The 23,236-nt window shown below is 46.2% G+C and overlaps 1 protein-coding gene across 1 annotated transcript in view; it reads right to left on the bottom strand.

Annotated features, from left to right (window-relative positions):
• Positions 1-16,363: 16,363 nt before the first annotated feature.
• Positions 16,364-23,236, bottom strand: part of Pde8a (phosphodiesterase 8A) — a 120,982-nt gene continuing 114,109 nt past the window's right edge. The window contains exons 19-22 of the mRNA XM_051148819.1: positions 22,411-22,540; positions 20,586-20,753; positions 16,948-17,077; positions 16,364-16,485 (exon numbers count right to left, since the gene is read on the bottom strand). Of these exons, the coding sequence (XP_051004776.1) occupies positions 16,379-16,485; positions 16,948-17,077; positions 20,586-20,753; positions 22,411-22,540 (535 nt within the window). The 3' untranslated portion in view covers positions 16,364-16,378. The remainder of the gene's footprint in view (positions 16,486-16,947; positions 17,078-20,585; positions 20,754-22,410; positions 22,541-23,236) is intronic.

Here is a 23,236-nt window from a genome sequence, read left to right as displayed (position 1 = left end):
AGCCAAGGCTACATAGGAAGACCCTGTCTAGAAAAGCCAAAAAAGAAAAACTTAAAAAAAAAACAAAAAGTAAATTAATGGATCTGTACCTCAGCTATGCTGTTAAACTTATTTCTGGGGTGGGTGGTGGTCTTGCCGTAACCGTGGCTGACCTCATACTTAAGGAGCCTTGCCTGCCTCTCAAATGCTGAGATTAGAGGTGCATATGGCCACACCTGGCTTATTTCTGTTTTATAAATGTGTGCAACTTGACAAACCAGAGCAGTGGTTCTCAACCTTCCTAACGCTGCAACCCTTTAATATTGTTCCATATGTTTTGAATCATAATGTAAAATCTGATATGCAACCCCAGTGAGAAAGTTGTTTGACTCCCATGAGGTCTCAACCCACAAGTTGAGAACTACTGAACTAGAGTTATCAGGAAGGAGCCTCAATTGAGAAAATGTCTTGATAAGATCTAGCTGTAGGCAAGCTTGTAGGGCATTTTCTTAATTAGGTATTTGTGGGGTAGGGCCCGGTGCATGGTGGGCCGTGCCACCCCTGGGCTGGAGGTCCTGGGTTTTTCTCCAAGACACAGGGTGTAGTGGTTGGCTGTGGACTCTTGACAATGTGGAGTTGAGGACATCCACCTCTTATTGTAGTTTTGATTGCATTATGAATGTTTCAACCCTCGGTGTTGGGTTTTGTTGAATGCTTTTTCCAAATGTGTTCTTTGTTGTCTTTCGGGGGTTGTTCTACAACATGGTTCTTAGCTTGCTGTGTTGGCCACAGTACCTGAGATAATCCCATGACCAAGTTGTCTCTGCTGGAGCCTGGGAGGCCTCAGCTCAGATGGTCCCCCTGCTTCTATGCCTGCAGCTTCCTGCTGTCATGTCCTAGGAGGTAATATGTGTGGGACAAAAACTGCCCTCCTTACGGAGAGGAGGTGGGGGGGGGGCAAGCAGGAAAAGGAGGAGACTCAGGTCCCACAGTACCTACCCAAAGTATAAGTGACCTAAGACCTTCCCCCACCATCTACTTCAGGACCAAACCCTTAAACATGGGCTTTAGGGGGCACTGAAGATCCAGATAGGCCTGGCGATGTAGCTCGGTGCTGGAGTGCTGCCCTGACATGTGTGAGGCCCTAGGTTTCCCTCCAGCACTATATAAGCCAGGCCTGTTGCCACTCATCTGTAATCCCAGCACTCCTGAAATAGAGGCATAAGCATCAGAAGTTCAAGGTCATCCTTGCCCACATAGCCAGTTCAAAGTCAGCCTGAGACACTAGACCCTGTCTCAAAATGAATAAAGTCTGAACTAAAACAGTAACGCTTTTCTATGTAGAACCCACCTTCTATTGCTGATAAATGGAACTTACCTCTGCTGTCTGATGACTCTCTGTTGCTGTATTCCGTTGCTAGTATAGGGAGTACTGTGATGTGCATATTCTAAGACATTGATCTATGGGTTTCCTGTGATGTTTTTAAAAAATATTTATTTATTATGTATACAATGTTTCACCTATATGTATGCCTGCCTTCCAGGAGAGGGCACCAGATCTCATAAATGGTTATTATGAACCACCATATGGGTGTTCGGAATTGAACTCAGGACCTTTGGAAGAACAGACTCTTATCCACTGAGCCATCTCTCCAGCCCCTCCTGTGATATTCTTAATTTTTTTTACATTATTCACTTCCTCTCTGTGTGTGTGTGTGTGTGTGTGCATATATACATATATGGGTGTGGCCAGCATACCCATCCTACTCACCTTTTTATGATACTTTTGTCTGTTTCTAGTATAAAGATAATGTTGACCTCACAATGAACTGAGAGATGTTTTCTTCTAAGAAAAGCTTTGCATTTCTTACTCCGTTTTACTCATTTTCATCTTTATAGACTTTCTGCCTTTACCTGGGCTGTCTGATTTGTTGGCACAGCATTACCTGAGAGCCCCTGGTGTGTCTGGAGGACTGGTGATGGGTTCCTGTTTCACTGATGATTTTAGAGGTTTAGCTCAAGGTTTGCTAATTTATCCATCTTTTAAAACTTTTATTTGGTTTTACTCTTATCTCTTATAATTTTCTTTTTCTGGTGCTGGGGGCCAAAGCCTTGTTTCTAGTTGGCGAGTGCCATCTAAGTCGCAGCCCAGCCTGGAGCCTTTGCTGTGTCCTTCATTCCGTGTGCTGTGGGTTTAGTTTACTTGAGTGGAGTTTGGCTTATTGGTCTTCGAGTGTTCTTTTTCAGTGTGTAACCCCCGCTATGCTCTTCCCTAAGCAAGGCTTTGACTATTCACAAGGTCAGGCAGTTTGGGCTATAGTATTGCTCTGCACATCCTCTTGCCTTACTCTGGACACTCCTGACTGTGTAGGATTATGACTCAGTTCTGTGTTGTGTATGTCCAAATTTCCTCTTGCCACTGATTTCTAATTCTATTCCCATTTGGTCAGAGAACATACTCAGTATGAGTTAGTTCAGGGAGAATTAGGAATACTTTCCCCGTTTAGTGTTTGTATTGTTGACTTAAGTAGTACACTTTTTGTCAGTTCTTGAGATAGGGCTTTATGTAACCTACTCTGACCTGGAACCACTGTGGAGCCAAGGAACCATAAACTCCTGATCTGCCTGCCCCTATCTCCTGAGTGTACTACCCAGCTATCAATTTCATCTGGCTCATGTATTCACGTCTGCTCCCTCTGACACTGCCTGAGTGGTGTTTTTTCTAGTTGTTTTAGTTTCAACTTTTGTGTGTGTGAATAAAAAATATCTCTTAGAGTAAGTGTTGCTGTAATGCCGGGCGTGGTGGTGCACACCTTTAATCCCAGCACTTGGGAGGCAGAGAGAGGTAGACAAATCACACTGAGTTCAAGGCCAGCCTGGTCTACAAAGTGAGTCCAGGACAGCCAAGGCTACACAGAGAAACCCTGTCTCAAAAAAAAACAAAACAAACAAACAAAAACCAAAAGTGTTGCTGTAAATCGTAAATGCATTCTGATAATCTCTACCTGCAATTGTATGCTTACTCCAGTTCCAATCCATTTATGCTTAATACAATCCCTGATGGAGTGAAACTTACATTTTCCAATGTTTCCTGTTATTTGTAGCTCAGGCTGGCTCACACTTGACATGTAGTTATCTGTTTACTGCTGTCTGAGTTAGTATGCCAGCTAGTGTGCAGCATCCCTGAGCATTTGCCTCTTATTTCCATTGCTATCTGCCTGTTGTGTTTTCTTTTAAAATTTTATTTTTATTTAATATACACGAGTTGTTTTGGCTGCATGAGCATGGGTGCAGTACCAGCAAAACCAGAAGAGGGCGACAAATCCTGTGAAAAGCAATTACAGGTGGTTTTATTTATTTATTTTTTTCTTAATTTTTATTACATTACATCCCGATTAACAAATCTCCCTTATTATCTTCTTGTTCCCACCCTCCCTCCCTCTTCTGCCCTATTCCCCTCCCCTAGACCTCTGACAGTGGGGCTTCCTCCCTCACTGTCTGACCATAGCCTATCAGGTCTCATCAGGATAGCCTGCATCCCCTTCCTCCGTGTGCCCCGCAAGATCGCCCCACCAACGGGCAGTGATCAAATCTCAGGCCCCAGAGTTCATGTCAGGGCAGTTCTTGCTCTCCCTTCCCCGTGGAGCATGAGCTGTCCATCAGCTACATCTGATAGGGGTCCACGTTCTCTGCATGCATTGCCTGTGGTTGGTACAGCAGTTTATACAGGGGCCCCTGGTCCATATCCACCAGCATCCACTGGCCTTGATGGTCTCCCTGTGGAGCTCCTGGCCCCTCTGGGTCCTTCTATCCCCCCACTCTTCCATAAAGACTCAGTGTTCTGCCCAGAGTCCAGCTTTGAGTCCCAGCATCGGTCCCCATGCTCTGCTGGGTGGAGTCTTTCAAAGGACATCTATGTTCGGCTAATATCCACTTATTTATTTAATGTATATGAGTGCTTTATCTGCATTTATACCTGCAAGCCAGAAGAGGGCATCAGATCACATCATAGATGGTTGTGAGCCACCATGTGCTTGCTAGGAATTGAACTCAGGACCTCTGGAAGATCAGGTGGCACACTGCACTTAACCACTAAGCCATCTCTCCAGCCCCCTAATATCCACTTATAAGCGAGTATATACCATGTGTGTCTTTCTGGGTTACCTCACTTGTGATAATCTTTTCTAGTTCTATCCATTTGCTTGCAAATTTCAAGATTTACTTGTTTTTAAAGCTGATTGTATTCCTTTGTGCCAATGTACCACAGTTTCTTTATCCATTCTTCATTGAGGGACATCTGGGCTGTTTCCAGATTCAGGCTACTACAAAGAAAGTTGCTATGAACATAGTTGAGCAAATGTCCTTGTTGTTTGGTGAAGCATCTTTTGGGTATATGCCCAGGAGTGATATAGCTGGGTCTTGAGGTAGAGCTGTTCCCAATTTTTTTGAGAAAGTGCCAGATCGATTTCCAAAGTGGTTGTATAAGTTTGCACTCCCACCAGCAGTGGAGGAGTGTTCCCCTTTCTCTACATCCTCACCAGCATGTCCTGTCACTTGGGTTTTTGATCTTAGCCATTCTGACAGGTGTAAGGTGGAATCTCAGAGTTGTTTTGATTGCATTTCCCTGATTGATAGTTCTGGATATTATTTTTGGTTGTTTTTGAGACATGGTCTCTTTATGTCCTTGAACTCCCAGTGTAGACAAGGCTGGCCTTGAAATCCCTGAGATCTGCCTCCCAAGTGCTGTAATTAAAGCCACATGCCACCACGCCCAGCTCACAGGCCTCTCTTCAATTGTATGCACAGCGGCTCCTGTGTATGTCTAGTCCTCTTTCTTTTGAACTATTATCTTGCATGGTTCAGGTACCATTTTCTTCAGTTCGTTGAACATAATTTAAAATTCTTGTTTCTATCCATTAGGGATTCTTTTCCTCAAGAACTGAGAGCAACAAAGTCAGCGGATAATAGAGGCAGCTTTGTAAGGTCGGTGAGTCAACATTTGACATGGCCGTGGGTCTTTGTTCTATGGGGCCTGATGGCTCTGTACAAGTAGAGTTTGGTTGTGTCTCAGAATCACCTTGGAGTCTGTTTTATCCAGAGAATTGATCTGGGGTAGCTGCTCTTTAAGTTTTGAATGTCGTAAATTTTTTTAAGCAAGCAAAAGTAAAAGAATAGTGAGCAGCAGGTAGAGAGTATCAAGTCAAGCTGAGTTTCCAACTGTAAGTCAGGCCAGACAGGGCCAGTGTTTCCCCTCGCGTGGGGCTTCCACACAGAGCCAACAGCAAGCAGCAGATAAAGCATTAAAGCTGGCGCCTCTTTCATCAGCAGCGACGGCTGGGAATCCCTGCCCACAGAGCAGTGTTGAACCCCTCTACAGATGAGATTCTGGCTGCTGTTGGTACTGTGGGATGGCCTGGAGCAGCTTCTGTTGGAAATGGTTTGCCTTCTAGCGGTTCTCAATGGCTCAGTGTTTCCAACATGAGTTGTTGCGCCTCTCCTTTCTCCCTATTACAGGGCCAGAGGCCAGCCTGCCCTGAGACAGGAAGTCTTGGAGGATACTTGAGTTAAACATACTTGAGTCTGTGACAAAGCAGCCCATCTTGTTTTCAGCAAGCCCAAAGGCACATGACAGTTTAAAATATAATTATTTTACAGTTTCCCATAGGAGAAATTATCTCACATATCCACCACGATCAAAGTAGGGGACAACTGGCTCATATGTCACTACAGAACTGGTTTGACTTTGTTTTTACTTGCCAGCTAGGAAGCCCCAAGCTTAAGTTGCTGTCCTTTTCCTGTTCCTCTAATTGTGGTACATTGTAGCAAGGCTTATTCTTGCATAATCTTTTGCTCTAATTTTATGTATAATTCTGTCTACTATGTTATTGGGGAAAATATGTGTTAACTTCAATGTTAATATTCTTTTAGGACTACCTAACTCCGCACTCAAAATCACTAGGAGGGGAAAATGGCATTTTCTAAAGTCTTCCCTGTTGAAGGTCCCACTCTAAGCAGTGACCTTAAGCCAGGTTCAAAAGTTAGGTGTGGCACAGTCCTAGGACCCCAGCAGCTATGAGGTGGAGTTAAAGGGCAGCCTCAGCTATATTAGACTCTTAAAAAAATAAACAAAAACCACAAACAGTGCTTACAGTCCTAGCATGCAGGAGGCACCACATAAAACTGGCACGGGAGTGCCAATCTATAGCCCCAGCCCTGGGCTGGGCTTGATATTACACACCCTTAAGCCTGGATCCCTCAGCAAGGCCAGCCAGGGCCATATATATAGTGAGACTCCATCTCTAGAAGAAAAAGTTCTCAGCACCGGGAAGTAGAGGAAGAAGGATCAGAAGTTCAAGGCCAGCCGGGCATGGTGGTGCACGCCTTTAATCCTGGCTCTCGGGAGGCAGAGGCTGACAGAGCTCTGTGAGTTCGAGGCCAGTCTGGTCTACAGAGCTAGTTCCAGGACAGCCAGGGCTACACAGAAACCTTATCTCAGAAAACAAACAAAACCCCAAAGTTGTTCACTGAAGGCTACATGGGACGTTGGGGTTCAGGCTGGGCTAGAGACCGTATCTTTAAAGTACAGATAAACAACAACAAAGCCCTGAGTGTTTTGGGGGTGACGAGGTATAAGATCAGAAACTGGTGCTTTATGTAAGGTCATAAGTGTCCACAGGTGTGTGGACTCACATGCGTGGGGGTGCACTGGTGCACGAGAGCGTGGAAGCTGGAGGCTGAGGTGAAGTGTCTTCCTCCTTTGCCCTCAGCCTTGTGTACTGTGGCAGGGTTTTCCCTTGAGCCTGGGCTTGCTGTTTAGTCAGGTGAGCAGCTCGTTCTGCTTCTCACAGGCGAGAACTGCAGGCCCCTCACCTGCCAGCGTTTCCATGGGGTCTGTGGATCCAGGTTCCATGCTTACACTTTTGAGAGTGCTTTTCCCTGCAGAACATAGACACCAAAACCCCACATATCTATTTATTTATCATATATACAGTGTTCTGCCTGCGGGTACTCCTGCACACCAGAAGAGGGCATCAGATCACATTATAGATGGTTGTGAGCCACTATGTGGTTTCTGTGAATCCAAAGGTCTCAGGACCTTTGGAAAGCAGTCAGTGCTCTTAACCTCTGAGCCATCTCTCCAGCCCCACCACATCATCTTAAAGGGAACAAGAGTTAGTTTGTTGTGTAGCCATTTTGAGTGACCATAGCCCAGGGACACTGAGTTGGGTTACCCCAAAATCAAATTCCAACACGGAAGCAGTTTAATGAAGTTTTAATGGTTTTACAGAACAAAGTCATAAATCAGGGCACGGTTAATGTACATCAGAGAGACAAGTACAGTGAGATGAAGACGCTTCTCCACAGGGCCAAGACGCTGATGGCGTTTCTTAGCTTTTGGATTGGTGGGAGCCAGTGGTCTGCCAAGTCAATGGATTCCAGAAGGGTTCTCTCTCTTAGTCATAAGTGTTCTGACACAGGTGAGCAAGGAATGGCTGTTCTAAGGCTAGAACTAGCCTGAGATTAGGCAATTAGCCACTGGACCTGCAACATTCCAACCTCCCCACAGGACTAGAAAGTCTGTTCAGCCTACCCTCCACCTGTGTGATGTACACTGTGTCCTGGACAATAAATAGCAGAGCGCCTTGATCTGTGCAGTCAGTCTGTGCAGACACAACTTCTGTTCAGTTTTGGTTAGCAAGAACCATTCATATTCCTACTGCTCCAAAAATTATTTGTCTTCCCGTCCTCAAATATGTTAAACAGTTACCCCTATTTTTATTTATGTGGGCATGTGGAAGGGTATGTACACATGGGTGTAAGTGTTCGTGGAATCCAGGAGAGGGTGTCAGAACCCCTGCAGTTGTAGGTGGTTGTGGGTGCTGCAAACTAAAACTGTGGTCCCTGGAAAAGCAGTGTGCCCTTGACCACCAAACCATTTTCCAACCCCTACTCTTTTTAGAAAGCCTGTTCGGCCTACCCTCCACCTGTGTGACTTACCCTCTGTCCTGGACAATAAATAGCGCAGCGCCTTGATCTGCCCTGCCCCTCCCACCTTGTTCTTCCCACAATGCTGTTCTTGGCCCCACGGTGAATGCTATTGCTTCCTAGCTGCTGAGTGTCCAGCTTCCCTTCTAGATTAAACAGGGCAGGCTCCACCCGCCAGGAACCTAGCCTCGCAGGTGGGGTTGGAAGCTGTGGGGCAGGGTGGCGAGTGGAAACAGATCCTTTTTGCAGAGAAGGTAGGGATTCTGCTGCGAGGATCAGAGAGGCAGGGGTGTGCCTTCCCTGGGATGCCAAGGCTGCAGGAGCAGAGGTTTCTGGACAGTGATGGCTAGGGGGCTTTGTTTTCTTTTCTAACAGGCAGCACAGCCACCAGCGTGACAGTGGCCTGATGCTTCCTCTGAACACAGCAGGATGAGACAATTGTTACGTTGATTCAGCTTCTTCCTGGCTTGTGTGAGTTGATGGAGCCCAGTGCCTGGTCCATTGTTTCTGCTGCCACCAGGGAGGAGGTTTCCCTGTGACTCACCAGCCACTTCTTCCAGCAGCTGCCTCTTTGCAGAAAGTAGGGAAGTCAGCTTCTCCCTTCCTCCTACCCTCCCTCCCCTGTCTCTCAGCAGGGCACTACAAAGCCTGCTCCAGGGGAGGTCAACACCACTAGTCTTTCTCCAGTAAAATCTAGGGCTTAGTCCATGCTTTTTTATGTCTGCTTTTCACATATAGAGAGTTAGCATTGAGCTGGGCATGGCAGCACACTCCTTTATTCCCCGCACTCCGTGAGTTCGAAGCCAGGCTGGTCTACAAAGTGAGTCCAGGACAGCCAAGGCTACACAGAGAAACCTTGTCTTGAAAAACAGAGGCTGAGTGTGGTTGCATACACCTTTAATCCTAGTATTGGGGACAAAGAGACAAGAGGATCTAAGTTAAAGGCTAGCCTGCTGCTTGCTCTAACACCATGGTGAGGTTGTAAGCAGACTTCTTGCTTGTGCCAGGCACGATGGCACATGCCTGTGAACCATCATGGAGCGGTGGATCTGTGGTGGCTGAGGTGGGAGGATGGTAGTACTAGGCCAGCCTAGTTAAATGGTGAGCCCCCCCCCCCCCCATTTGCAGCGATTTGAAAGACCAGCTAGCCACCCATGCTGCGTGGCTGTGTGCGTGTGTGATTCTGTTTTTGCAGCACTGGAGTTGAACCCAGGGCCTTGTGCATACTAGGCAAGTTCTCTACCTCTAAGCTCTATGTCCAGCCCGCCTCTTTTTTTTTTTTTTTTTTTTTTAGACAGGGTTTCTCTGTAACAGCTCTAGCTGTCCTGGAACTTACTCTGTAGACCAGGCTGGCCTCCAGCTCAGAGATCCGCCTGCCTCTGCCTCCCAAGCACTAGGATTAAAGGCGTGCGCCACCACCGCCCGGCTCCTCCTCTTACTTTTTATGTTGAGATAGGATCTCATTAGCTTGTCCGGGCTGACCAGGAACTCACTCTGGAGGCCAGGCATGCCTTGAAGTGACTTCTTGCCTCTGCCTCCCCAGCAAGAATTCCAGGCTTCTACCACTAGTAATTTCTGGGGTCTGTTTGGCTGCATTTATTCATCTGAGCAAGGGACAGCGCTTCAGTGATCACGGTGTCTCTGTCGTCATATCTTGCATGCCTAACCCCCATTTTGTTCATTTTCAGAAGTCTCTTGACTTCCCTTCCTAAACTGTTTTTATACTTCCGGCAGCACAATTATACCATTTTTCTACATGCTAACTAACCCCTTCTCCAATTTTCCAGGGTTGGGTGCCCTGCAGTTCAGTTCCATCTTGACACAGGTGCGAGCTTAGCCCTAAGGCAGGTGGCTTTTGAAAATTGGGCCTCCATGACCCTGCATGGCTGGTGTGAGTTGGGGCTTCCACAGCCCAGTAGTCAGGGCTGATAATTAGCCAACCTGTATCCCAGAGCCCAGAGCATCCTTTACCAACCCCCCCAGGAAGAACTCCAAGAGTACAAACACACTGAGCAAAGCGGGGAGGGGCTGTGGAGCCCCTGCCAGCTGGTTCCCTTCTCCCCTGCTGCTGCTTAGAGCATCTGATGTGTTTACTCACCAAGCCACTATGGACTAAGCCACTGGTCACTGGTGACTAATCTAGTCTCTAACTTGAGGCCAGGGGTAAAGCTAACCATGCCTGGAATCCTCAGTTACGAGCCGCCTCCTGAAGCAATCTGCCACCCACTCGTGCCCACTTCAGCCTCATGAGAGTGGAAGATTTGTCTGTTTCAGAAGCTCCACAGGATTTAGGAGCTCCAAGCTAGGAACTAGGGACAAACTCCAAAAATCCTCATTTCTAATTGTGTCCACTCTCACACACTGTAAGAACATTACAGTAATTCCAGTTTTGAATCCTGCTCAATTCCTAAAATAAGGTAGGTGAAGGTGACATTTGTAATAAATTTGTGTATGCATGATGGTGCTGTGTATGTGCACATGGTGCAGGGGTGTGTGCCTCACTGTGCACATGTGTGAAGGCCAGAGGACATAGTCTTGTTCAACAGGGTCTCATTGAACCTAGAACTAGGCTGGAAGGCAGCAAACCCCAGGGATCCTCCTGTTCACCTTGTCTCCACCCCACCCCCCCAAATGCTGGAGTTGTGTGTACAAGTCACACCTAGCTTTTAATGTAGTGTCTGAGATTTTGAAAATAAGATATGCCTGTGCATCTATTTACACTTTTTCTCCCAGGAGAATGTTGTTCAAAATTCAAAAGTGAACAAGACAAAACAGAAAAGCAAAGACAAGCCTTTCCTTTCATGTTCTTTGGTCTGTTTCCTTCCTGTGGGCAATTGGAGGGGTTTTTGTTGTTTTTAAATACACACCTGAAAGTTTAAGCATTGTGCTGGCTTGTTTTATGTCAATTTGCCACAAACTAGAGGCATTTGAAAGGAGAGAGCCTCAATTGGAAAGAAAAATGCCTCCGTGGGCAGGGAGGGTGTGGTGTGCACCTTTAATCCCAGCACTTGGGAGGTAGAAGCAGGCAAATCTGAGTTTGAGGCCAGCCTGGGCTATACAGAGGAACCCTGTCTCAAAAATCCAAAGGAAAAGAAAAATGTCTCCATAAGATCTGACCATAAGGTGGTTTGGTTTTTAAAGACAGGGTTTCTCTGTGTAGCCGTGGCTCTCGTGGACTTGCTTTGTATACCAGGCTGCCCTTGAACTCACAGTGATCCACTTGCCTCTGCCCACGACCGGCATAAGGTATTTTCGTAATTAGTGAATGATAGGGGAGGGCCCAGCTCACTGTGAGTGATGCATCCCTCGGCTGGTGGCTCTGGAGTCTCTAAGAAAGCAGCTGAGCAAGCCAGGCAGTAAGCAGCACCCTTCCTTGGCTTCTGCATCAGCTCCTGCTTCTAATTTCCTGCCTGTTTGATTTCCTGCCTTACTTCCTTTGATGATGAAAAGTGTAAGTCCAAAGCCTTTAATCCCTGTAGAGGCAGGTAGATCTCCAAGGCCAGGCTAGCCCAGGCTAGCCTGGTCTACAGAGTGAGTTCCGAGTTCCAGAATACCCCAGGCTACACAGAGAAAAAGTGTAAGGCAAATAAACCATTCCCTCCCTAACTTGATTTTTGGTTATACTGCTTGGTAGCAGCAACAGAAACTCTGAGTATTTACATTTAAACAGGCACTTTTAGGAATGAGCTTTTCTTTATGACTCAGTCTAAATTAGAGTTATGCGTAACTGTGTCTAACTAAGTTACAATTTATGAAAGGAAACCTAGGTGCAAGGGTGCTTGGACAGAAAGCTGCTGTGCTCTAGTTTGTATGCCTGGAGGCTAATTAGTATAAGGCAATTCACAGGTTCTGTAAACTTCCTTTATATTTCAAACTCCTAATTTTTTTTTTTTTTTTTTTTTCCGAGACAGGGTTTCTCTGTGTAGCCTTGACCATCATGGACTCACTTTGTAGACCAGGCTGGCCTCGAACTCACCGCGATCCACCTGCCTCTGCCTCCCGAGTGCTGGGATTAAAGGCGTGCGCCGCCACGCCCGGCTCCAAACTCCTAATTTTTGCACCAACAATTGCATATGGTTTTGGAAATTAGGAAACATTTATGCAAATGGTGCCAGTGTATCTTTGATTCCTGAGCTTCCCCCAAATGACATCACAGCTCAAACTCATTATACTGGCTAATACATTTGATTGATATTACTGGGGAGAGGGGCTCAAAACTTAAACCCATAACTGCCTTGGTTTACCTGGGTGAGGAATGGAACTGTGGCTCACTAGTCTGTAACGAGAGGTTTCTGGGGCAGCTATGTCAGACAGAGCAGGTTCCTGTGGGCACAGGCAGGATTCAGTTGCTTGCTGGCTGTCAGCTGTAGGCCTCCACAGAGCAGCTTGAGACATGGTAGCTGTTTTGTTGGACTAAGCAAGAAACCAGTGGGCAGTGCCACCTGTAGTGGGTTGACTGATATCCCCAGAATCGTGAGACATTTTGAGTTTGGGGTGTTCCTTGAATACAGTGACTGTTGTCCTTGTGAGGTAAGGGGACACAGACACACATGTAAGGTAGTGTGATGATGGATGCAGAGACTGAAATGACGCACCAGCCAGTCGAGGGACAGCAGGGGTGCTGGCAGCACCACTAGCACAGGCAGGAGGCACAGCATGTTTCTTCTGTGGAGCTAAATCCTGGCAGCAGTATCCCACCACTTGTGCCGTATTCTCTTGGTCAGAAGGCAGGCCCAGAGTGGTGAACAGCAAGTGGCCGGGCCACTGGGAGCCTTAAAAGCACAAGCTGCCACCGTCTATTTAAAACATCATTTCCTTATGCTACATCCAGACTGCGCCTAGCTTTTCACAGCAACGGAGCTGCAGGCAGAGGATCCCTCCAACATCTAATGAACATTTGCAAGCCTAAGCCATAAAGTTGCTGAGTTGGGGGCTTAGGTTTTTTCCAAATTGTTCTTCAAAGTGGTGGTGACAACTCAGCTTCCACTACTGGTGTGTGAGAGTGTTTTTTCATACTTTGGTATTTGTTGTGGTCAGTTCTAGAACATGCCAATCCAGAGGGCTCCTCTGATGGGTAGCCATTTTCCATAACATTCTGGGTGTGGATACTATGTAACTGCTGTGGGTCATCTTCAAATCAGGGCTGTGTTCTTCAGCCTTATTTAGGTCTTTCCTAGAATTTATAACCTTTGTGGATACTTCTGTTGTGACTTCTCAAGCTTATGGTATAATGTAAGACCACTTCCTACATTTTCAGATCAGAAGGCGTCTTTATACAGATGCACATTATTTATATGCATGCGGCTCTAGTACCTCTTCCGGTTTGTGTCCCCACTCGGGCAAGTGTCTGTCATGGCGTCTTTAACACTTAGCTTACCTTTTGTATGCCTGCTTTCCTCCATCGCTGGTTGTCACTGCTATCGCCGACCCCAGCTCTTCCTCCACCCCCTCCCAGAAGTTTACCCCCCTCTTACCTGTGATGAGCGGTCTGCATGGCTGCGGCTACCTGTGTTCACCGTTGAATGCCACTAAGAAGCGTGTCTGTGCTGGGCGCTTCCTTTGTTTTGGAACCGGAAGCCTTTTGTCTTCTGGCAGTTGAGGCGGTCTTGTCTCTACCTGAGCTCCATGTCCTGTAGCTGACTGTGTGGTGTGGGTTTGTTTTGTGTGTGGCTCTAGTTTGGGGTCTACTAAAAAGCCATGTCTTAAAGTTCTCAGTTTGGGGCTGTTGGGGGGTGGTAGACACTTTGGAGGGGGGGTTGGGTAGTCTGGCTTGGAGGGGCATGTTCCCAAAGAACACGGCAGGACTTCATCCTCTGCTCTCACTCAGCTCCTCACCTGAGCCCCGCCACCACATGCCCAGTTGGCACGGACTGAAACCTCCATAACAGTGAGCCCAAGCAACCTCTCCTTTTAATAGATACCGTCATTTCAGACATTTGTTAGAGTAAGGAAAAGCTGACCACACACGTGTTCACAGTGTCCTTTCAACCTGAGGGCTGCATCTGCCAAATGGGACCAAGCTCAACCCTTGCCTGCCTGCTGCCTCTTCCCCTTTGGTCTTCATCCTGGATCTTAGTGACAGTCAGGAGTGCTGACTCCGAATGTGACTCTTAGCTTGTCTCTGCTGCCATCTTATTGATGCCTTTGCTTTTGTTTACACATTCTGCCTTTAGTGTACTCTTCTTTAGTTATGTCTGTCTTCTGTGAGACCCATGCACAGGTTTTTGCTTGTTTCCCCGACCCTGGAACAGCAATTCTCAACCTGGGTCAAGACCCCTTTGGGGGTCACACTCAGACATCCTGCTTATCAGATACACACATCACCGTCCCTATTATGAAGTAGCAGTAACATACTTTCATGGTTGGGGGGGCACCACAACATGAGGAGCTGGATTAAAGGGTCTGAGAGCTAGGAAGGGTGGGGACGCTGCTCTACAGTGTCTTGTCTGGGTCTTTTCAGGATTTATTCTTTTAAAAGATCTTGTTTACTTTATAATCCTTACTGCTTCCCTTAGCTCTGCAAAAGTGTTAGGCATGCGCATCTGGGTTGTTTTACTTTTTTTGTTTGTTTGGGTTCTTTTTTATTTTTTTGTTTGTTTGTTTTGAAGACAGGGTTTCTCTGTGTAGCCTTGGGTGTCCTGGACTCACTTTGTAGACCAGGCTGCCTTCCAACTCATAGTGATCCACCCGCCTCTGCCTCTGCTGGGATCAAAGGCGTGCGCCACCACGCCTAGCCTGGCATGCTCATTTGAAGTCTCATTCTTGCTATTCTGTTTGGAGCTTTTGTGGGGGAAACCCCCTGCTTGCCTTGCTGCCTCTCAGCTCATGACAGCTGCGGCTGCTGGCTATTTCTTCCTTGCACTAGGAGCTAAGATGTTTCTTCCTAGCTTAGTCCACAGTTATCTTAGGCCATGCAGGACAAAGGAGCCTGTGTTCTCCTGCACAGAGGAGTCTGGTCATCTACATGCTATTCTGGCCCCACAGGAGTTTACAAACTTGTTCAGTTGTTAGTTTGTTCTACAAATAAATGTTTATTACTAATTTAGAAAGACTACTAAGCCAGGCATGGTGGTGCACATCATTAATCCCAGCACTCAGAGGCAGAGGCAGGCAGATCTCTGAGTTTAAAGCCAGACTGGTCTACAAAGCGAGTCCAGGACAGCCAGGTCTATCACACATAGAAACTCTGTCTTGAAAAACCTAAAAAAAAAAAGCTGGGCGTGGTGGTGTACGCCTTTAATCCCAGCATTTAGGAGGCAGAAGCAGGAGGATCTCTGTAAGTTCAAGACCAGCCTGGTCTACAAAGAGTCCAGGACAGCCAAGATTACACAGAGAAACCCTGTCTCAAAAAACAACTACCAAAAAGAGAAAAAGAAAAAAGAAAAACCTAAAAAAAAAATCATAATAAAAGAAAGGTTATTAGATAATGCCAACAAATGACTCCTTAAAAACAAATAAGTTTAATTTCATCCAGAAAAAATACAAGTTTAAAGTGAAACACTTTGACATGTCATTAAGTGTCATCTTTATGGTATTTCTGCTTATTCAAAATGTGAGATAGAACCTTTATGCATTTCTAGAATCAAACATCCCATGTTAGTTATAAAACGCCAACCACTAAGTATCCAGGCTTGCTGTTTTTATAGGGCATATTTTATAGAAACTGTTATAAAATAAGGGAGGCTCTTAAAAACTGAATTATAAAATTTTATGAAAAAATGGTCAAATCCAAATTTTTCTCTGAGAAGGCACCTCCAAAATACATGAGATGGCAGCTGCTGCTCAGAACCAAGTCTGCAGTGGCTTCTCTGCTGCATGCTAGAGTGAGGCCCACCAGCACAGAGCCTTCCCACCAACAGAAGGGCTTAACATACTTCCATAGTGTGATAAAATGTCTCATTTTATATTTTAAACCTGCATTATGAAAATATGTACACCAAATCATTCACATAGTATGAATTGTGAATTTGGTTATAGCATCTGAAGTTGGCTTTGAAGTATTTTTAAATTCATAGAAAATGTCAAGCGTCTAATAAAATAAATAAAACATTTAATAATTGGGATAATCAATCTTAAATTTATCTCGTTTGCTAGTCAATTTGAGAGAAGTCACTTCCCAGCAGTGTTCTACAACGAGCAGCCACACCCCCTGACAGCTCTGCAGGCTGAAGGAATGAGAAATGGTCGAGGTCAGTGCCAGGAGAGCCACGGCACCTCTGCAGGGCTCCTGGGCCTGTGCTAACACAAAGTTGATACAAACCACAGTTCTTGGGCGCCTTACTTAAGAGCCCTGCAGCAAGTTCACGCTGTGGTGTCAGATGGTGGCCACAGAAGGTGGAAGTCTCTCCATGTGCTTTCAGCAGCTCTGCAGGTGAGGGGCTGTCCCTGCCTCGGGCCAGCTGTGGACCTCACACTATTCTGGGGGGGGACGGAGGCTGCGCAGCTTCCTCTCATCCAGTCCTTTCCAGTACTTGAAGTTGGTGTCTAGGTGCTGCATAAGGTCAGGCAGGTCAACAAAGGCTGGGGAGAGAAACAGGGATGCCGTGTCTTCACACGGCCTTTCTTTATGGGTTTGGGCTTCTTCATGTCCTTCATAGGCATGGGATTTGGGCCTCCTACACAGTGCTGTGCCCTGGCCCCAGCATTTTAAGAGGGACAGAAGGGAGTTGGCAGTGATAAAATGCCAAACTGGGGAGACGAACATAGAGAAACCTGCTCTCAGCCCACCTCTGTCCTGCATCTGCAGGCATCATCTCTGTAGCCCCGCCCCTGAGCACAGCCCCTCAGGGCACAGGAGCTGGGGACATCCTTGGGCTCCTCTTCTCTTCTGGGTACCTGTTACTTGACAGGCTTGTTGCCCTCCAGGGTGGCTTCTTTCTCTCCATTCTACCTTGAAAGTCTAAGCCCTGCATGCACATGCACACATGCTACTTACTATTTAATCAGTGGTCCCCCTTAAGGAAGATGTGCTAGGTTCCTTACCATCCCAAGCATCATACATGTCTGTGATGAAGTAATCAATGAAAGAGATCTGAGACTTGGGAATGCTGCAGGTGTTTCTGTCGAAAACTGGCATCATCACAGGCAAGTCCAGCCTTTTCTCTTCATCAGTCTGCAAAGCAGAGAACCCTGTGATCTCAGATGTAAGCCCCACCCTGCCATGGAGTGGCCCCACCCATAAGGAGTACCTGAAACAACCCCACAAGCTGCCTTGAGAGGCCAGTGTAGCACTAGCCAAGCAAACTGGTCTGCCAGACACCAAGCTGTTCCCAGACTGAGGCTCTTGAGGATATCCCAAACATCTCAGTAGCTAGAAGCTTCCTTGGTAATGTTCCTCAGGTCCTGTCACTTACCTACCATCCTCCTATCCACAAACGCCCCATGTGCCCATACCGGTAACATAAGAAGCAAGCAGAAGCACAACCCTGCCCCAGGACGGGCCTAGCGGCCACTTCTCAGCTATGGCTGTACTGTTTGTTGAGAAGGCTATAAATAGACCTGTTAACTAGTTAGGAGACTGCACCAGTCCTAAAACCTCCCAGGGGAGAAAAGGCAGGAGAAATGCCTCACCCATAAAGCCTAACAAAAATTTACAAATCAACATGGTGGTGCAGGCCTTTAGTCCCAGCAATTGGGAGGCAGAGACAGGCAGGTCTCTGTGAATTTGACAACAGCCTGGTCTACACTTAAGAGTTCCAGGACAGCCAGGGTTACATAAAGAAGCCTTGTCTTAAAAAACAAAGAACAACAACAAAAAAATCTGAGAACATTTCTAGTTCATTTTAGAAAGCCAAAACTCCCTAATAACAGACACTGAAAACAAACCCTACAGGCCAGTATTCTTTCGGATATTGATAAAAGTCCCAGACAAGATCCCGTACAGGTTGAGCCTGTACATGACTGTGTGGCTTTCCCAAGCGCAGGCTTGCTTCACGACATGAAAAGCAAACTGTTAGCAGAGCAACGAAACAGGGTGTGGTGGGGCTAAAGCCTTAGTACTCAGAAGCAGAAGGCTGAGGCAGGAGGAGTACTCTGAGTTCATGGCTATCAAGCTCTGGCTACATAGTGAATTCCAGGACAGGCTGAGCTACAGAGTAAAATGATATTTCAGGGGTGGTGGGGAGAGCTGGGTGTGGTGCACACGCTTTTAATCCCAGCACTCAGGAGGCAGAAGCAGGCAGATCTCTGGGAATTTGAGGCCAGCCTGGTCTACAGTGAGTCCAGGACAGCCAAGGCTACACAACGGAACCCTGTCTCAAAAAAGCTGCAGGTCTTGGGCTTTATAGCTGGGGTGAGATGGCAGAGTGCCTAGCACACATGAGGCCCTGGGTTCAATCCCCAGAACCAGATTAATGGAGCATGATGATCCTGTAAGCCCAGCGCTCAGGAAGCAGAGGGCAGAAGGGTCAGCCTCAAGCAGCAGGGGAGTCAGCACCAGGTGGGACGGGGGCACACGTGGCTAACCACACACAAGACCGCGAGGTGATGCCAGCCTACAGTGTTAACAGTGCCACTGTAGCTTCAAGAAGAATTAAGTCCTGTATGATCTCAAGGGTACATTGTGTGTTGCCCGTGTCACAACACAACAGTCTGCTCATCTGCTTACCGGAGTGACAGTAGCACTTTCTCAGTTATGCAGCTGAGATGACCTTGAACTCCGAATCCTCCTGCCCCCAACGCCCAAGTGCTGGGATTCCAATTAGCACACAGCCACACCTGGTCTCGGTAGTTTTTTAATTTATACCTTTCTGCTGGTATGTGCTAGGATTCCATTGTGTTTTATAAAAATTTCTCTGATGATGTAAGGTATTTTTTCATGTACTTACCAGCACAAAAAGTTTGTGCAATGGCTACTGAAATATTTACTTATTTCTAACTGGGTGGCTTGACTTACTACCGTGATGGCTACCTCAACCTGGGTACCGTCCTTTGTCAGAAAATATAAGTTTTTCTCTCTACACGTCTTGCACACTCATCTTTGGCATCGCTTCTTAAGCCTTGATAACATCTAATGTACTTTCTTTCTTCCACGGCTGTTATTTAAATCTGCCCACTTCAAATCACTAGGGAGGTTCTGCTGGAGAGTCTCTACTCTCGTGGCTTAGCTTTCCAGTCAGGTTAATGATCCTCCTGTGAATCCAGGGGTCTGTGCCTAAAGCCAGGGAGCTGTGGTTCCCTCTGCATAGATAGACATTGTCTTTCCAGAGCCAACTGGAAAATCTCCTTCTTATATTTGAACGTAGGATAACTTCCTATTTATTCATGTGCTCTTTTAATTTCTATTAGTAAACTTATTTCTATGTAATTTTTGCTTTTTATTGCTGTTTTAAGTTTTAAAATAATAGCACTGTTTTAAGTTTTACTTTCTGGTTGTTAGTATATAAGACACAACGACTTTTATATATGATCTTATTAATCCAACCTAATTACTAGTGTAACATTATATGCTTTGGGAAGTTTTACACACACCTTCCAAAAACAACAACAGTAACAACAATAATCAAAACCAACCAAGCAAAACAAGTTATCTGCAAATTTTAAGATGTATTATTTTCTGTTTTCTATACATTTTGTCCCTCCCTTGTGTAGTATAGTGAATAGAAAGACCAACAGTGTTGAGCAGAGTGGTAAGAACAGGCCCCGCCTTGTCTCCATTATTAGGGCAATAGCATGTGGTTGTTAGGTGCACCCTTAGCTTATCTTTAGTCGCGGCACTCAGGAACCCAGGGCAGCTAGGGCTGCACAGAGACCCTGTCTATTCCTAGCCTGCTCAGAGTCCCTGTGACAGAGGGATGCTGAGTTTTCATGCTTTCTGTAACTGAAGCAATAATCCTAAGATTTTCCTCTGTTATTCAAGGAATGGTAAATTATAAAAATAAGTGACTTTCCTAGTATTCAGCCAACCTTGAGACAGACCTCCTTGAGAGACAGACTGTGATGCTCCGTGGTGTTGCCTTTGTCGGGTTTTGAAAATGGGTAAGAACAGCCTCAAAATGAGTTGGGAAAGGAACGAGCTGCCTCCTTTCCTTTCTCATATAATTTGTAAGGCCGGATGATTTCTGCTATAATGTTCAAATCATCTCTGTCTAAAACACTAGTTTAGGCTGGCTGTTCTATCGGTTGCTGACTGTGGATGACTTTTGATTCTGCCAATATTACAAGCACACACCTTATGGCTATGGCTTTTCTCATTAGAAAATGTCCTACTATTTCTGGCAGTACCTTGTTGTCTTGAAGTCTTTTATCTGAAATTGCTATGGCTGTTCTACTTGTTTATAATTTGCATACATGTATGGGTCGGTCCACCATCTGTCTGTCCTTTATATTTAAAATATCTTTTCTAGAAGGGTTTCTCTGTGTAGTCCTGTGTAGACCAGGACTGTCTCTGCCTCCCAAGTGCAGGGATTAAAGGCATGAAAACAATTTTTTTAAGAGTTCTCTTTCCTAGTTTTAAATCCGTAGCCTCATGATATCCCCCGCCCCACAACTCTGTATGTGTATTGTGTGTGCATGCATGTGAGCGTGTGTGCGCGCGTTGTCTGTGTGAGTATTTGAGTGGGTGTGCATGTGTGTGTGTGTGTTTGAGTGTGTGTATAAGAACTTAAGATGCAGCATCTTACCTGACAAAAATACTCTTCTGAAATACGTGCAGCCCACTCGATGCAGTGCTCTAGAGGGCGGCAGGGGTTGGACACATCGGCACACTTAATCATCATTCGTTTGATGAGAGCCCGGTTCTCTGGGGTCTTGAGCACAGTGTTTATGTCTTGCTGGTTTCTGACAGTTTCCTGATCCATGAGTAGAATCAAAGTAATGAGAATGGGCCCGGAGCCCAGATAGACACCTCAGCAGCAAGGCTTTGCGAGCACAGACAGGCTAGCCAGGGTCTGCACAGCTGAAGGTGTCATCGGCACCTGGATGCTCTGAGCCCCGGGACTGGCCATCTCCTTCCCTTCTTTTCTTTCCTCTCCTGGGTTCTCTGCCCTGTCCCTTCTGCTCTCTCTTTCCCTGTTGGTAAGCACTCAAAGGCTGGGTTATTACTTTTTTAGGATATTTACTGAAAAATAAAATGAGTTGGAAAAGTAGAGTTCTCTTTTCTCACAACAGAGCTCTGTGGCCCACCAGCTCTCTCCCCACAGCCTAGTCTTCCCACGACTCTGTGACTGGCATTTTGAGACTTAGCTTTCAGTGAATCTAGATATCGTTAGTGACAACCCCCATACTGCCACAATGTCCATGACAGACAGAAGGACACGAAACCCTTTTCTTTTTGTGGGTACAGATGAAAAGAATTTGTGGGAAGTATCATTACTGTTATATTTAAAAAACAAGGGCAGGATTCAGAGTGACTCATCTGGTGCCTCCCAGCTTAGCGAGAGTCAAAATGGAAGCTCTGCTCCTCGAGCCCTCATCTCCTCCTGCTCCTGAGCTGTCCGGTGCCTGGAGGTCTGCTATCCCTTGCTGTGGGCAAGAAGCTGGTCCAGAATAACGGGACACCTGTTCCACAGCAGGCTTCTCCTACCTGGCCTGATGTCACCTGTGCTAGGCAGTTGTGGACCCCATACACCAAATTCAGAAGTGAGGGGTAACAATACTATCACTTTGGTGATCCCAACAGATGCTCCTTCCAACTCCCACCCATCTCTCTGCAAGGTCAGCTGCTGCCACCATGGACACACTCACTGGGGAGTAGCTGTTAAGAGCACTCTAGGAGCAGCATTTGGGAGGACAGCCTAGTCTATTTATTAAATTCCAGGCCAGCCAGGACTATACACTTAGAGCCTGTCAAAAAAAAAAAGACCAATATGAAAACTCTTCTTTCCACATCTATTTACATGTTCTATTTCTTTTCCCACAAGAGTTTTGCACATTAATGATTTGTTGTTGTTGTTTGGTTGGTTTTTTTTTTTGGGGGGGGGGGTGGTTTTCGAGACAGGGTCTCTCTGTGTAGTCTTGGCTGTCCTGGACTCGCTCGCTTTGTAGACCCGGCTGGCCTCGAACTCACAGCCTCCTACCTCTGCCTCCTGAGTGCTGGGATTAAAGAGTGCACCACCAAGCCCATCTTACATTAATGATTTTTTAAACCAATTAAAAAACAAATTCACCAGGCTCAATGGCTCATTCCTATAATGCCAGCACCTGAGAGTCGGAGCTAAGAGGATCACTGAGTTCTAGGCCAACCTGGGCTATAGTGCTCTGGCCTGCTGATAGACAGACAACAGATAATAGATTAGTCATGTAAATAATGGATGGTGATTGATTAGACAGATAAATAATAGATAAATAAGCAAGCAAACAAACAAATAAATAAAAAGAAAGATAGAAAGAAATGAAGATGGAAACCCAAATTCAGCATGCCCACCAAGGGCCCTGCTAGGCCTGAACTGTTCACAGCTCTGGTGAGTGTGAAGTTCAGGTACAGGCCTCACAGTAAGATTCTCTCACCTCATTTTCTTGTACTGTCAAAGGCTTATTGAAGCTGTTGATGAATTTGTTGACATGTTCGAAGTGCTTTGTCATCTCCGTGGCTAGGACCATGTCGATGATAGCCTGGCGCAGTGTTCGGTAGTCACCCCTGTGTCGACGACAGAGGCAGCCGCGGTTACTGACTCAGGGCAGGATAGGAGGCTCTCCTACACATAGCCGTGTCCCAGCATGCATGTGTGCTGCAGAAGTTCACATCCTACATCACAAGCTGAAGTTAACAATCAGCTAACAACATGCAGGACACTAGAGCTTCGTGCCACAGCAGTGCCCTGTACCCAGTTACGGGGCTGGGACAGCCTGTGGTGAAGGTGAACAAAGGCCTGTCTCTGTTTTGGTTGGTTTCTTAGCCCAGCTGTCACACAAATAATTGTGACTGTGTTATATTTATTTATAAAGCTTTACAGCACAATCTTGAGCAGTTTAAGTCTGTTCTTAACCCTCTATATTATCCTGACTCCATCTTTGCCAAAACCCCCAAGTTACTTGTTTTTAGTTTTTCCTGTGCTCCAGCTGAATCTTCCTCACCTCTCCTGCATCTCTGCTGGCGGCTGAATCCCTTGCTGAGTCCCTTACTTCCTCTAACTCTTCCTCCCTTGGATGGCAGGAAGTCCAGCCCTAGTCTCTCCCCTGCTCAGCGATTGGCTGTAAGCTGCTTTATTGGCATATTAGGGAACAATTGAGGAGCAGAGTTTATACAACATTGAGACAGGAGATTCTCAGAACAAGAATTGCAAACAGATATAGGGGTTACAGAAATCAGCATTTGATTTATACAATAGCCTTA

This window comes from Acomys russatus, chromosome 7 (assembly GCF_903995435.1).
Source record: "Acomys russatus chromosome 7, mAcoRus1.1, whole genome shotgun sequence".
Lineage (NCBI taxonomy): Eukaryota > Metazoa > Chordata > Mammalia > Rodentia > Muridae > Acomys > Acomys russatus.
Note: the sequence above shows the minus strand (reverse complement) of the source record. Positions and strands in the feature narration are given on the sequence as shown.